The sequence below is a fragment of the Mesitornis unicolor genome, unplaced genomic scaffold (genome assembly GCF_000695765.1).
Source record: "Mesitornis unicolor isolate BGI_N332 unplaced genomic scaffold, ASM69576v1 scaffold14182, whole genome shotgun sequence".
Taxonomy (NCBI): Eukaryota; Metazoa; Chordata; class Aves; order Mesitornithiformes; family Mesitornithidae; genus Mesitornis; species Mesitornis unicolor.
In genome coordinates this window covers 3,342-14,941 of record NW_010168605.1, presented here as the reverse complement: position 1 = coordinate 14,941, position 11,600 = coordinate 3,342, and the positions used below count along the sequence as shown (strand labels likewise).

At 50.6% G+C, this 11,600-nt stretch overlaps 2 protein-coding genes across 2 annotated transcripts in view; one reads left to right on the top strand and one right to left on the bottom strand.

Annotated features, from left to right (window-relative positions):
• The first annotated feature begins 449 nt into the window (after positions 1-449).
• On the top strand, positions 450-9,920 carry BEST1 (bestrophin 1). The gene is made up of 9 exons (XM_010179075.1): positions 450-601; positions 1,519-1,613; positions 2,017-2,250; positions 3,397-3,551; positions 4,646-4,723; positions 6,691-6,843; positions 7,265-7,345; positions 8,208-8,359; positions 8,726-9,920. Exons 1-9 carry the CDS (start codon positions 450-452, stop codon positions 9,918-9,920), a joined length of 2,295 nt encoding a protein of 764 aa, XP_010177377.1.
• Positions 9,921-11,230: 1,310 nt separating this feature from the next.
• Positions 11,231-11,600, bottom strand: part of LOC104536466 (ferritin heavy chain-like) — a 2,271-nt gene continuing 1,901 nt past the window's right edge. Inside the window, exon 3 of the mRNA XM_010179074.1 lies at positions 11,231-11,576. Within this exon, the coding sequence (XP_010177376.1) occupies positions 11,412-11,576 (165 nt within the window). The 3' untranslated portion in view covers positions 11,231-11,411. The remainder of the gene's footprint in view (positions 11,577-11,600) is intronic.

Below are 11,600 nucleotides of genomic sequence, written 5' to 3'. Positions count from 1 at the left end.
TTACAGAAACAACGTATTTGAAGAACATACTACAAGAAAAAAACACAGTAAGGACCTTTGGAGTTTGTGACTCTGAGAATTAATCTTAAACAACTGCTTTGTGGAAGGGAGTAGGATGTGGCCTATGTCCAGTCTGACCAATCCAACACTAGAAACCAGGGGCTCCACCAGGAAGAACATTTTCTATTACTGTAAACAGCTCAAATGCAGATCAAAGACAGGAAAAAGATGGCAAGCTCACAAAATTCATTGCCTACCATAAATTTCCTCCTGGTTCTTTATGTCACTGACTTCATCTTACCTGTCTTTTGATCTCAACTCATTGTTTCTTTCTCCCTTCCTTCCACCTTGCTTGCTGGGACACTTGAGGTGTCCTTGTCTCCTCTCTCCGTGCAGGCTTGCTGTCAGGTTTGACATCTGCTCATTCTGTGTCTCCACCAGGATCTGTGATGACAGTGACATACACCAACCGTGTGGCTGACGCCCGCCTAGGCACCTTCTCACAGCTCCTGCTCCAATGGAAAGGAAGTATCTACAAACTTCTCTACTCCGAGTTCCTCATTTTCATCTCTCTCTACTTCACCATCAGCCTTGTCTACAGGTAAGCGCCTTTACACTCTGACACTAACACAGCCCCTCACTCTCAGCCTGTCCTGGAGCAGGACAACTGAGCAACACGGGACTGGGACAGTGGTCCTAGTGAAGAGGACTTGGCCAGCGATGCACCAGCCACAGGAGGAAAGGAAAGGTCCTTCCTCACTGCTCCAATATTGCTTAGCAGCTGACAAATACCTTTTTCTGTCCTGGGAAGGCACACGGTTTCTTTTCCCTGGATGAAGAGATTCATTTGATGATTACCTACAGAAGAATGAGGTACAAATCAGTGGAGACCAAGGCTGAAGTAGTACTGGAGTTGTCCCACAGTGGGGAGATTTAGGAGAGTTTCTTTTGTTACACAACAGGCAATACCCTGGGTACATCTTCGAGAGCTGACTTCAGCTCTGGGACCACAGATCTGTGGTAAGGCAGTTGCACTTTTGTGAGGCAAGACTGGGAGCTCCTGTAGCTGATCCCATCACAGACGCAGCACAGAGGCAGGGAAGCAGCTCTAAGAAAGGCAGAACTCATGTAAGAGCAGAGCTTGGACTGACAATTTGCAGGATATTAAGTGAAATGTGGTGCACATACAAGCTCTGTGGCAAACACTTGATACCACATAGCACTCCACCAAGTAAGAAAAATAAGGGTAGTCCCTGACACCAGACTGCATCACTCCTCACACACTCCCTGCCAGTGACCACTTCTGGCTCCTTTGGACTGCTCAGCAGGGTATTCTGGGGAAGTGGGCTGATGTCCCAGGCTCACGAGGGCTGTCCACTCGCACCATCCCCAGACTCACAGTGTGGCGGTGTTGTGACTACCCATCCTTGGCTTCCCTTGCCAGACTCCTATCCCAGCAGGCCAAACAAAAGGCACAAACTCTTCTTTGAGGCTGATCCTTCTGTTTCTCCCTTTTAGGTTGATCCTGAGTGAGAGCCAAAGGCTGATGTTTGAGAAGCTGGCTCTCTACTGCAACAGCTATGCTGAGCTAATCCCTGTGTCCTTTGTGCTGGGTAAGGAGCTCTGACTGGAACACACAGGGAGGGGAACGGGACAGCATTTCTTCTCCCTGGTATAGCTCTGCAGGAAGGCAAGATTCACTGAGCAGATCACTCCATTTACCTTTATAAAACTCCTCAAGCAGAATACATCATCCCACGTTGCAGCTGTGAGGTATGCCCCAGCACACAGCTTGCACTGGCCAGGTGTACTGGCACATTCTGGTTTCTGCCAGGAGGGCAGGGACCAGATAGCACCAAACAAACTGGGAAACCCAGACCCTAACTTTAGCATGGAGATCTGAATTGCCCTCCAGGCATGCCTGTACCACCATATGAGCAGTACCAGTCTTCCTACACACGAGCATTTACATCTCCCACTCCTTTAGGACAACTAATTTGCTCAGCTCACCTCTAGGTTTCTACGTGGCCCTGGTGGTGTCCCGCTGGTGGGCTCAGTACGAGAGCATCCCATGGCCTGACCGCATCATGAACTTGGTCTCCTGCAACGTGGATGGGGAGGACGAGTACGGGCGGCTCCTGCGGCGCACCCTGATGCGCTACAGCAACCTGTGCAGCGTGCTGATCTTGCGCTCGGTCAGCACTGCTGTCTACAAGCGCTTTCCCAGCATGGAGCATGTCGTGAGGGCAGGTCAGTGCTACTACAGCCTTGTGCACAGCTCGGGCAGCAGGCAGATAGCAGCACCTTGCTGCTGTTTTTTCTGGGCAAAGAGCCCTAGAAGTGGCCACATGACCTCCAGACTGGAGGTGGGATAGTGCTACAAGGTGCTCAGCTGATGTCTGCAGCAGGAGCTCAGTGTCTGCTCATGCTCTAGGACTGCTCTTCTGAGATAATCAAGTGTTTGTTTCCCTGTTGCACAGAATGCTTGTTCCTACTAGTGGCTGGAAACTTTGAAAGATGAAGGTTCTCTGCCCAAATGTTTTACGTTAGGAGAGTGTCGAGATCGAGTTTGTGAATGCAGATGTGCTGTAGGTACTAGTGGCTGGAAACTTTGAAAGATGAAGGGTCTCTGCCCAAATTTTTTACGTTAGGAGAGTGTCGAGATCAAGTTTGTGAATGCAGATGTGCTGTACATCACAGGGCAGCCCTGGCTGATCAGATTAGGGTAACTGTGGTGCAGCGACTTCACTGGGAGCTGCTCACCCTGCACTGAAAGTGTGGATGGGGAGAAAAGAGCTCTCTGCAGTCAGTGACCCCGTGCACAGATCTGAGAAGACCCCTGCCAAGTGGTACATGTGTTCTCCCTCAGGGCAACGGGTTGCCACTGGGTAGGTGGGAATTAGAGACTTAGATTTCCAACCTTTACTGCTGGGCTCCCCAAGTCCTCTTTGAAGATGCTCCTCAAGGTGCAACATTTCCCAGTCTGCCCAAAAGGGAGATGTCTGCATCTGGCCTACTCACCTGGGTTACCTTTGCAATCCAGAGAAACAGGCACTTTTTAGTGTACAATTTATCTCATTCTCAACAAATGTCTATGCACACCAGGCACTTGCACCCTCAGCAGTGCTTTATCTCCCTGCTGACTGCGATCTGGTCAGATATGCTGTACGCATCCAAAGTGAAATGAGATAAAGCCTGCCTCTCACACTTCTGTAACTCAATGTTTTAACAAGAAGACTTGTCCTACTTCAAAGGCTGAGTGCCTGAGTCTTTTCCGTGATTTTTAAGGATTTTCTAAGGTGACCACCTAAGATTTAGATGTTTTCATTTCAGACCACATCAATTCCCTTCTGCCCTCTCTGGCCATCCCTTTCCCATCTTCTCTTTTCCATCCAGGCCTCATGACACCAGAAGAGCACAAGAAGTTTGAAAGCCTGAATTCCCCCCACAACAAGTTTTGGATCCCATGTGTGTGGTTCTCCAATCTGGCTGTGAAGGCAAGGAATGAGGGGAGGATCCGGGACAGTGTGCTACTCCAAGGCATCCTGAATGTGAGTGACAGAGGCAATAGGCAATCGTTTGAGATCCTTGTCCAGTCTTCTGGGTGGAACTACAGGGATTTCCACAGGTCAGGCAAGCAACAGGAATTGTGGGGTACGACAGTAAGCCAAGACTGTCCCTGGGGATGTTACATTAACTTTGATGGGAAATGCCCCCACTGCCACTCTACAGCTGGTGACAGAACTTTTCGTGACCTACTAACATGGTAGCAACGTCACATATATTAGAGGCAAGGGGAATGTGACACCTTTCTCAAATGCGAGACTGGGAGGAACCATGGGACATACATCTAGGCATGGTAATGGGAGCCACCCATGTAGCAAGTCCTTGATCAGCCTTCCTCCAGTCTTCACATACTCCAGAGCAGCCAAGGACAGTGGCCAGTAGCAGTCTCTAAGACACAGATGGAAAGGCACAAGGAAGCACAAGGAAGTGTGTATCTGGAAGAGACCAGGAGAGGTCAAAAGCATCCCCATAAACAAGATCTCTGTAGAAAACTTCACTATTGAAAACTCTTAGCTAGTTCTGGGAAGCAGGCCATGCTCCACAGGCAGGACCTGGCAACAATCCCTGCCCAGCTGCAGTGAAAAATGCTCCAGAGCAGCTCATCCTTCCTGGTATTCATGTGCAGAGAAAGTCACATTGTTTCTGTTGCCTGGAGTGAGATTCATCTGCCCAGAGAGAGAGATCTCCCTCTGGGCTATTTATCTAGACTCACTATAAAGTCAGGAGAGAGGAATGGATGCTCCTGAGACGTGCTTTGCCTAACCTGCTGGCTGCTCATTTTGTGAGAAGAGAAACTCTCCTTTGAAGTGAGTTAGGGAGGGACCTTGGGCGCAGATGGAGACACCCAGGGAGCAAGGAGCTCCTCCAGGGCAAGCGTGAGACCCTGCTAATCATCTGCTAGGGTAAAGCTGGGCACCAAGGGAGCAGGAGTCCTGGATGAGCCCTCCCTTCCAGAGGAGGTGGGAGTGGGAGGGAATGGGCTGGAGCAATGAAGGGCAACGGGGCTGGGGAGGGTCAGTGTCGCCAGCAAGGAGATGCAGTGTTCTGCTGACCAGCCATTCCTTCTCCCCCACTGCAGGAGCTCAACACCTTGCGCAGCCAGTGCGGGCGGCTCTATGGCTATGACTGGATCAGCATCCCTCTGGTCTACACTCAGGTGAGATGGGATCCCTGACACTGACTGCTCCACTGACTGCTCCACTGCCTGCCTGTGCATGCTGCCCCTATTTACACCCATTCCTGACCCACACATGGACCATACTGGACCCCTCATCCACACCTACACATGTCAGCTTTCACATCCGTAGCTCAGCAGTGCACACCCAGCCCAGCGTGATTTCCCTAACTCAGACACAGCCGCCTCTACAGAAACACCCACTGTCCAGGGATAACTAACCACAGCGTGTGCCATGAGGAACACACAGATACATGTGCATCCACTCCCTGCACCTTCTTCCTACTAGGCAGAGCTGAGATCTCTCTGCCAGCAATGCTGCTCCAGCAGACAGGGCAGATCTGATGGGGTTGTGCCACGCGTGTGAGAGCGAGCTGTGTGCTTGTACTCAGCTGTTTAATAGCTCTCTCGGTGCAAACCCGGACAGACACTTCGGCACCAGCTTGCTCCTTTGTCTTTCATTCCAGCTGCTCAGATAACACTGATGCACTCCGTGGTGAAACGGGAACTGCTGCCGTTCACACAGTGCTGAAGGTTAATGGGGAACACAGTGGGAAACTATATTCCTGCACAGACCAGCATCCTGCACACCAGGAGCAAAAGCAATACCATAGCATATTTTTGCCCCTCTGCAATACACAACCCATTTTTTTAGAGGTGCCCATTCACAATGCAAAGTCAGTCATTCCAGGCACTCTGTGTCTTGCCCATCACAAAACAGCTGTGTGCTGCTCACTGCAAGGAACTGCATGGCCAGCTCAAGAGTCTTGTGATGCCAAGTGTTTGTTTTGAACCTCCTTGCTGGTTGCGTCAAAAGACTTCTCAGCTGCTTTTAATTTGAAAAGGGGAAGTTTCCAGTCAAAAAAACTCATTCACAGAATCACAGAATATGAGGAGTTGGAAGGGACCTCAAAAGCTCATCCAGTCCAACCCCCCTGCCAGAGCAGGATCACCAGACCAGGTCACACAGGAACACGTCTAGGCGGGTTTTGAATGTCTGCAGAGGAGACTCCACAACCTCTCTGGGCAGCCTGGGCCAGTGCTCCATAACCCTTACAGTAAAAAAGTTTTTCCTCATGTTCAGATTGAACCTCCTGTGCTCCAGCTTGGGACCATTGCCCCTTGTCCTGTCATTGGACATCACAGAGCAGAGCCTGGCTCCTTCCTCCTGGCACTCGCCCTTTACAAATTTATAAACATTAATGAGGTCACCCCTCAGTCTCCTCTTCTCCAAGCTAAGGAGACCCAGCTCCCTCAGCCGCTCCTCATAAGGGAGATGCTCCACTCCATCATCTTTGTGGCTCTGCGCTGGACTCTCTCAAGCAATTCCCTGTCCTTCTTGAACTGAGGGGCCCAGAACTGGACAACTGTAGTCTGAAATCTGGGCAAGCAAGCAGGCAAATATTAAAAAAGCCCAGTGTGAGGACCAGGAAGGAAGGAGCTTGTTCAGAGCTGGCAGCACTGCCAGGGTTCCCCGCCCTGACTTGGAAGTGGCCTGCCAGCATGGACCAAGCCACGAGGGGCTAGAGACAGCTTTCGGGAGAGGCAAGGACGAGAATGAGAAGAGCTCTCAGCACCCCTTACTTCAGCAGCAGAACAACTGCACAGCCATGTGTTAGTTGTCCAAGCTCTTTCTGTGCAGGAAGGCAGGTGCTTTCTTCTACCACTACCTTTCCATGACACCTACACAGACCTCATTCCAGGGACAGCATTGAATGAAACTGTGCACGTAACAACTAAAGGGGAAAGGGCACATTTAAAGCTTTCTGCAGTGGAAATGCATCTTCCTGCAGAAAGCAGAGGAGAAGCCTGTCATAACTGAATCCATGGCTTTCAAAAGGCCGCAGAGCAGCTGTTTGGCAATGTGTGGGGTGGAACTGGAGAGAGATGCTGGGAAAGCAAGTTGGGAACTCAAGCTCCTCTGGTGTGTCCCCTGGCATCTTTCCTAGGTGGTGACTGTGGCTGTTTACAGCTTCTTCCTGGCCTGTCTGATCGGGCGGCAATTCCTGGATCCAGAAAAAGCCTACCCTGGCCATGAACTAGATCTCTTCGTGCCCGTCTTTACGTTTCTACAGTTCTTCTTCTATGCTGGCTGGTTAAAGGTAAGTCCAAGAAAATATGTTTGGAGCCAGAATCTGACCCAGCCAAGGGTTTTTCCCAGTGTGTGCTCACCAGGGATCCGCTGTGTTCTTTGGCCTATGGTCAATGTGCCAGGTGCTGGCAGAGAAATGGGAAGTCAACAGTGGCTGAGGGTATTGCCAAGACCTTCTCAGTTTCTGAGTGTGTCACCCTGGAGATCAGCTCCACCCTTCCTAAAAGCTTTGGTCCTGACTAGTTCTGGGGGAAAAAGAGAGGCAGTGGACTGCACTATTCCTGCAGTGGTGGTCTGCAGTTGCAGGAGGGCTATGTGAGCATGGGGCAGTTACCTGTGTGTACACTTGACTTTGCCCCCAGGCCTTCTCCCCTCAGAGAGATGGACAGGTATGACCATGATGACCCTTGCTGTGTGCTCTCCACATGCAGGTGGCTGAGCAACTCATCAACCCTTTTGGGGAGGACGATGATGACTTTGAAACCAACTGGCTCATCGACAGGAACCTGCAGGTAAAGTGAAGGCAGGATCCTCCAGACAACCCTGACCTGCAGAGGATCACTGAGGCAGGACTGCACCTGAGGGTTTAGCAAGCCCTGTCAGCGCAGTCATGAAGTTCTGCAACATCTCTGCCACCCACCTCCTTTGCCTGCTATGGGGTGGAGAATCAGTCCCTGTAACCCTTGCGCTTTCCTGAGGTGTTGGTGACTGCATGTTTAGGAGCCCAAGACCTCCAGAGGGAAATGGCTAGGAGAGCATAGGGCTTCCCAACAAATATGAGGGTGAAGGCAGCCAGCTCAGTGTTCCCCCTCAGCAGCCAAGGAGACATTCCAGGCTCCAGGAAGAGTGTGAGGCAAGATCTGTGCCAGGAAGTTCCCCCCACACCAGGGAATATAGGGCTTTTGGCACAGTTCGTACACAGAGACCACCTGCAGCTCCACCTCACCCTCTCAGTCCAAGCTCTGGCACACAGGATGAATCCAGGCTCTATTTTACACCTTCGCTGCATTTCATTGACACATCATTCCTACCTCTCCCTAGTTTCTTCCATCCTGTGTCTGTATCTAAAACTGCCTCCTCTGCTTTCTTCCATGCAGTAACTCCACTTTCAGCCCTTCCTAATGCTGAGCCCTTCTGTCCTAGTGAGAAAATTGCTTTCCTGTCTCCTTCGGCATCACTTTCCTTCCAGTTCATCAAATCTCTCCATGTGAAAAACAACCCAAGCGACAGGAAACCACATGCAAACCCAGTCACTCTCCTTGCTTCTGCACTGCACTGCACTGCTTCCTCCCACCCTGCATTCCTTTCTCCACCACTAACAGGCACAGTAATAATGCTGCTCACCCCGTGTGACATTTCGGCTGTCCTCTGCAGGTGTCCCTCATGGCAGTGGATGAGATGCATCAGGATTTGCCCATTCTGGAGAAGGACTTATACTGGAATGAGCCTGATCCCCAGCCACCCTACACCGCGGCCACTGCTGAGTACAAGCGCCCGTCGTTCCTCGGCTCGACTTTTGATATCAGGTGAGTGCAACCACAGCGTGTCAGAACAGCCCACGTCTACACCTCTGATCAGTCCTGTGCAGGAGATTACACTTGGGGAGTAAGAATGACCAGTAATAAGTTTCTCCATAGTCTGTGAAATCTTGCTCTAAGATACTTTTAGGCTCATCCAAAGACAATAGCCAACATCTTCCATGGAGAAGGATCCCTCTGACCTCTTGCCCCCCCTCCTCTCTCCTATAAGCATCCCTACAGCAGAGGGCCTAACACATATCTGGTAGCAATAGAGAGGCTTGCCACTAGCAGCAGCAGTCCCCGTGCTGCCAGCCTCTCCACCAGAAATCACCCGTTTCTGGCTGCGTGACAGCCTGTTTTGCCTTTCTCCAGCATGCAGAAAGAAGAGATGGAGTTCCAGCCCCTGGAGCAAATTAAAGAGAACGAGGAGGCCAACCACTCCACACCGTTACTGGGACATCTGGGCCGCCTCCTCGGTGTCCAGTCACCAAGCTTCTCCAGGTCCTCTTCCCGGATGAACCTGCTGCGCAGGCGAGGAGACCCCACATCCCCCTTCTCTCATTATACGTATCAAGACATGGGCAAGACTGGAAGCCCTTGCAGCATCAACCAGCCAAAGGGAGACTCCAGCTCACAGGAGCAATGGGACAGTGAAGAAGGAAAACTAAGGGAGTTTGACGCCTTCATGTCAACCCCATTTTATGAGAGGCCTGGTTTCTACAGTGCTCCACAGACACCCATCAGCTCTATCCCCATGATTTTCCCTTCTAGACGCCCAGGCCGCAAGAAGCCTCCTGCACTCTCCAGCATTGCTGCGTGCTCAACTTCTCTTAGGGATGTCATTGTCAACTCCTCACCTTCCAGGGTCAGTGATACATACAAGAGCCAGAGCTCCCTTGGCTCAGGTGCAAAGGAAACATTTATTTGGCCAACAGATCGGAGCAGAGGTCGTGACTCACTGGTTGTAACAGTAGAAGAAGAGAAAAGCAGCTCTAACAGTAAAAGCAGAGAAGCTGCCACCACAGGAAGCCCAGGAGCTCAGTCCACAGCATCAGACAGCCCTAAATTCCCCTTCCTGGCAGAGTCCCCAGACCACGAGAAGCAGGGTAGCTTCAAGAGTCTGAAGAGCCTGAAAGCTTCCCACCCACCCTGGCTAACCCTGGAGAACACAGCATCAGCCACTCCCAATTCTGAGCATTCCAGTGCCTTTCACACCCCCAGTAACAAAACCCCCGGAGGTAGTGCCTCCCTCTGCTTCTCCTTCACTCCCGTGACATCGCCTGTGCTGCAGAGATCCCACATGGGGAACATGGGCCCTGATGCTCGCAGCCTAAGTTTAGAAGATACAGCCAGTGCTCCAGACCAGCATTCAGCAGAGGCTTCCAGGACAAGAGATGCTGGAAATGGAAGCGCTAATACTGCTACAAAAGAGCCAAGAAGAGCAGAGAGTCCATCCCCCAATGACTCTGGCATCTCTCTAGCAGAAGGTGACTACGTGGGGCTGATGGAGGTGATCATGGAGACCAGTGAAAGCACATGTGAAGAGCAGATAGATCAGTACAGCTAGAGGAGACCAAGAGGCCCACACAGTTCTGTCAAGATACTTGCTGTATTAGTGATATCGCAGTATCTTCACACCTGGCCACGCTGGCACTCACCCGAACAGAAGGGCAGGGCAGCCAAACCACCTACTGCTGGAGCATGCAGCTAGAGGCCAGCCTAAGCTAAAGCCAGCACTAATAACCCACTGCTCCTGGCCCCAGGTACAGCAGCAGGCACAACTTCAGTGTTGCAACAGTAAAACAAAACCCCCTCTACATCTGTAGCAAAAGAACGAACAAGACTTTGGAGTGTGAAGTATTGGCAGATCCCCAACAGCAGGTACCAGCCTGAAGGATCTGGAGCACAGATGTAGCCCAAACCAGAAGAGGAATCCAGTTCTTAAGGATACATCTCCCCTTGTCATCACAGCACCAATTGGAACCTGAGCTTTATGTTAAAATTTGTCACAGTACCCATTACAAGTATCAGGCAGGACTTGCACTACTGACAAGAGGCTCCAGGAAAAGTAAAGGACTGAAGCAAGTCACACCATTTGTGACACAGACCCACAGTGCTTCACAAAGTCATGCCTAGCTGGTGGTGTCCAGTATCAGAAGAGCAGTGGGGTAAGGCAGGGCAGGTGCCTACAGTCAGTGGTGTTTGCCCAGCACACTGCTTCTCTTGAATTTCCACATCACATCTGCCACTGATCTGACAGTGCTCAGAGAAGTCAGCTGGATGGTAGCAGGCACCATACAGCTGTGAGTTTTTACTGTCTTCCCTATGACAATAAAAGCAAGACTGAAGTTCAGGACAATCTGTTTCATTTCCTCATTTTAGTTTCCATGCAACAATCAGAATTCAGAGAAATCACACAAGCTCTTTTAAGGAAGTCTTCAGAAATAGCTGGAGATCACCCACAGCACAGGAAGCACATGACACATTTACCTCCCACGTCCTTTCTAATGCTTCACAACAGCCACCTCCCCTTTCTGCCTTCAAGTCCAGCTACTAAACCTAGGCAGATGTCCACCAACCCTACAACTCCCCAGTGTCCTTGAGGCAGCTCCTATAGCACTGCTGTCACACTCCAGCCTGATCAGTGCACAGCTCTAAAGTCTCGATTCACAGTAAGTTTCCTCCACACACAAGCCAAGTGCCATTTGCTAGACATGAACATGGGAAAAAGGGCATTATTATAGAAGTGCCAAGTAAAACTTGATCCCTCTAATACATTCTTTTATCCCTGCCCAACTCAAAATGACTGTCACATCAGAGCCTATGGAGCACAATCCTGCATGTACAGGAGCATTCTCCCAAGAGAATCAGAAAAAGCCAACTTGAACCAAGTCACTTTATTGGATGGAGGGCAATACACAAAACACAAGAGAAAAGAGGGGGTAGTATTTGGTACAGAATATGAGAACTGTTTATCTAAATAGCTGAAGATACATGCATGGCTGGACAGTAAAGTTGGAGTCCCACTGAAACCCACAGGGTGGCTCTTAGCAAGACTTCAGCTCTCATTGTCACTGTCCCCAAGGGTGTGCTTGTCAAAGAGGTACTCTGCCATGCCATATTTTGGTGCCCCCATCTTCCGCAGGTTGGTCACATGGTCACCCAGCTCTTTGATGGCTTTCACCTGCTCATCCAGGTAGTGAGTCTCAATGAAGTCACATAACTGAAAGGGAGACAAAAGAGTTTA

Coding starts and splice junctions, on each gene's coding strand:
- BEST1 (XM_010179075.1), top strand. CDS start 450: ATGACAGTGACATACACCAACCGTGTGGCTGACGCCCGCCTAGGCACC. Junction 602..1,518: donor ACCATCAGCCTTGTCTACAG/GTAAGCGCCTTT, acceptor TCTCCCTTTTAG/GTTGATCCTGAGTGAGAGCC. Junction 3,552..4,645: donor TACTCCAAGGCATCCTGAAT/GTGAGTGACAGA, acceptor CCCCCACTGCAG/GAGCTCAACACCTTGCGCAG.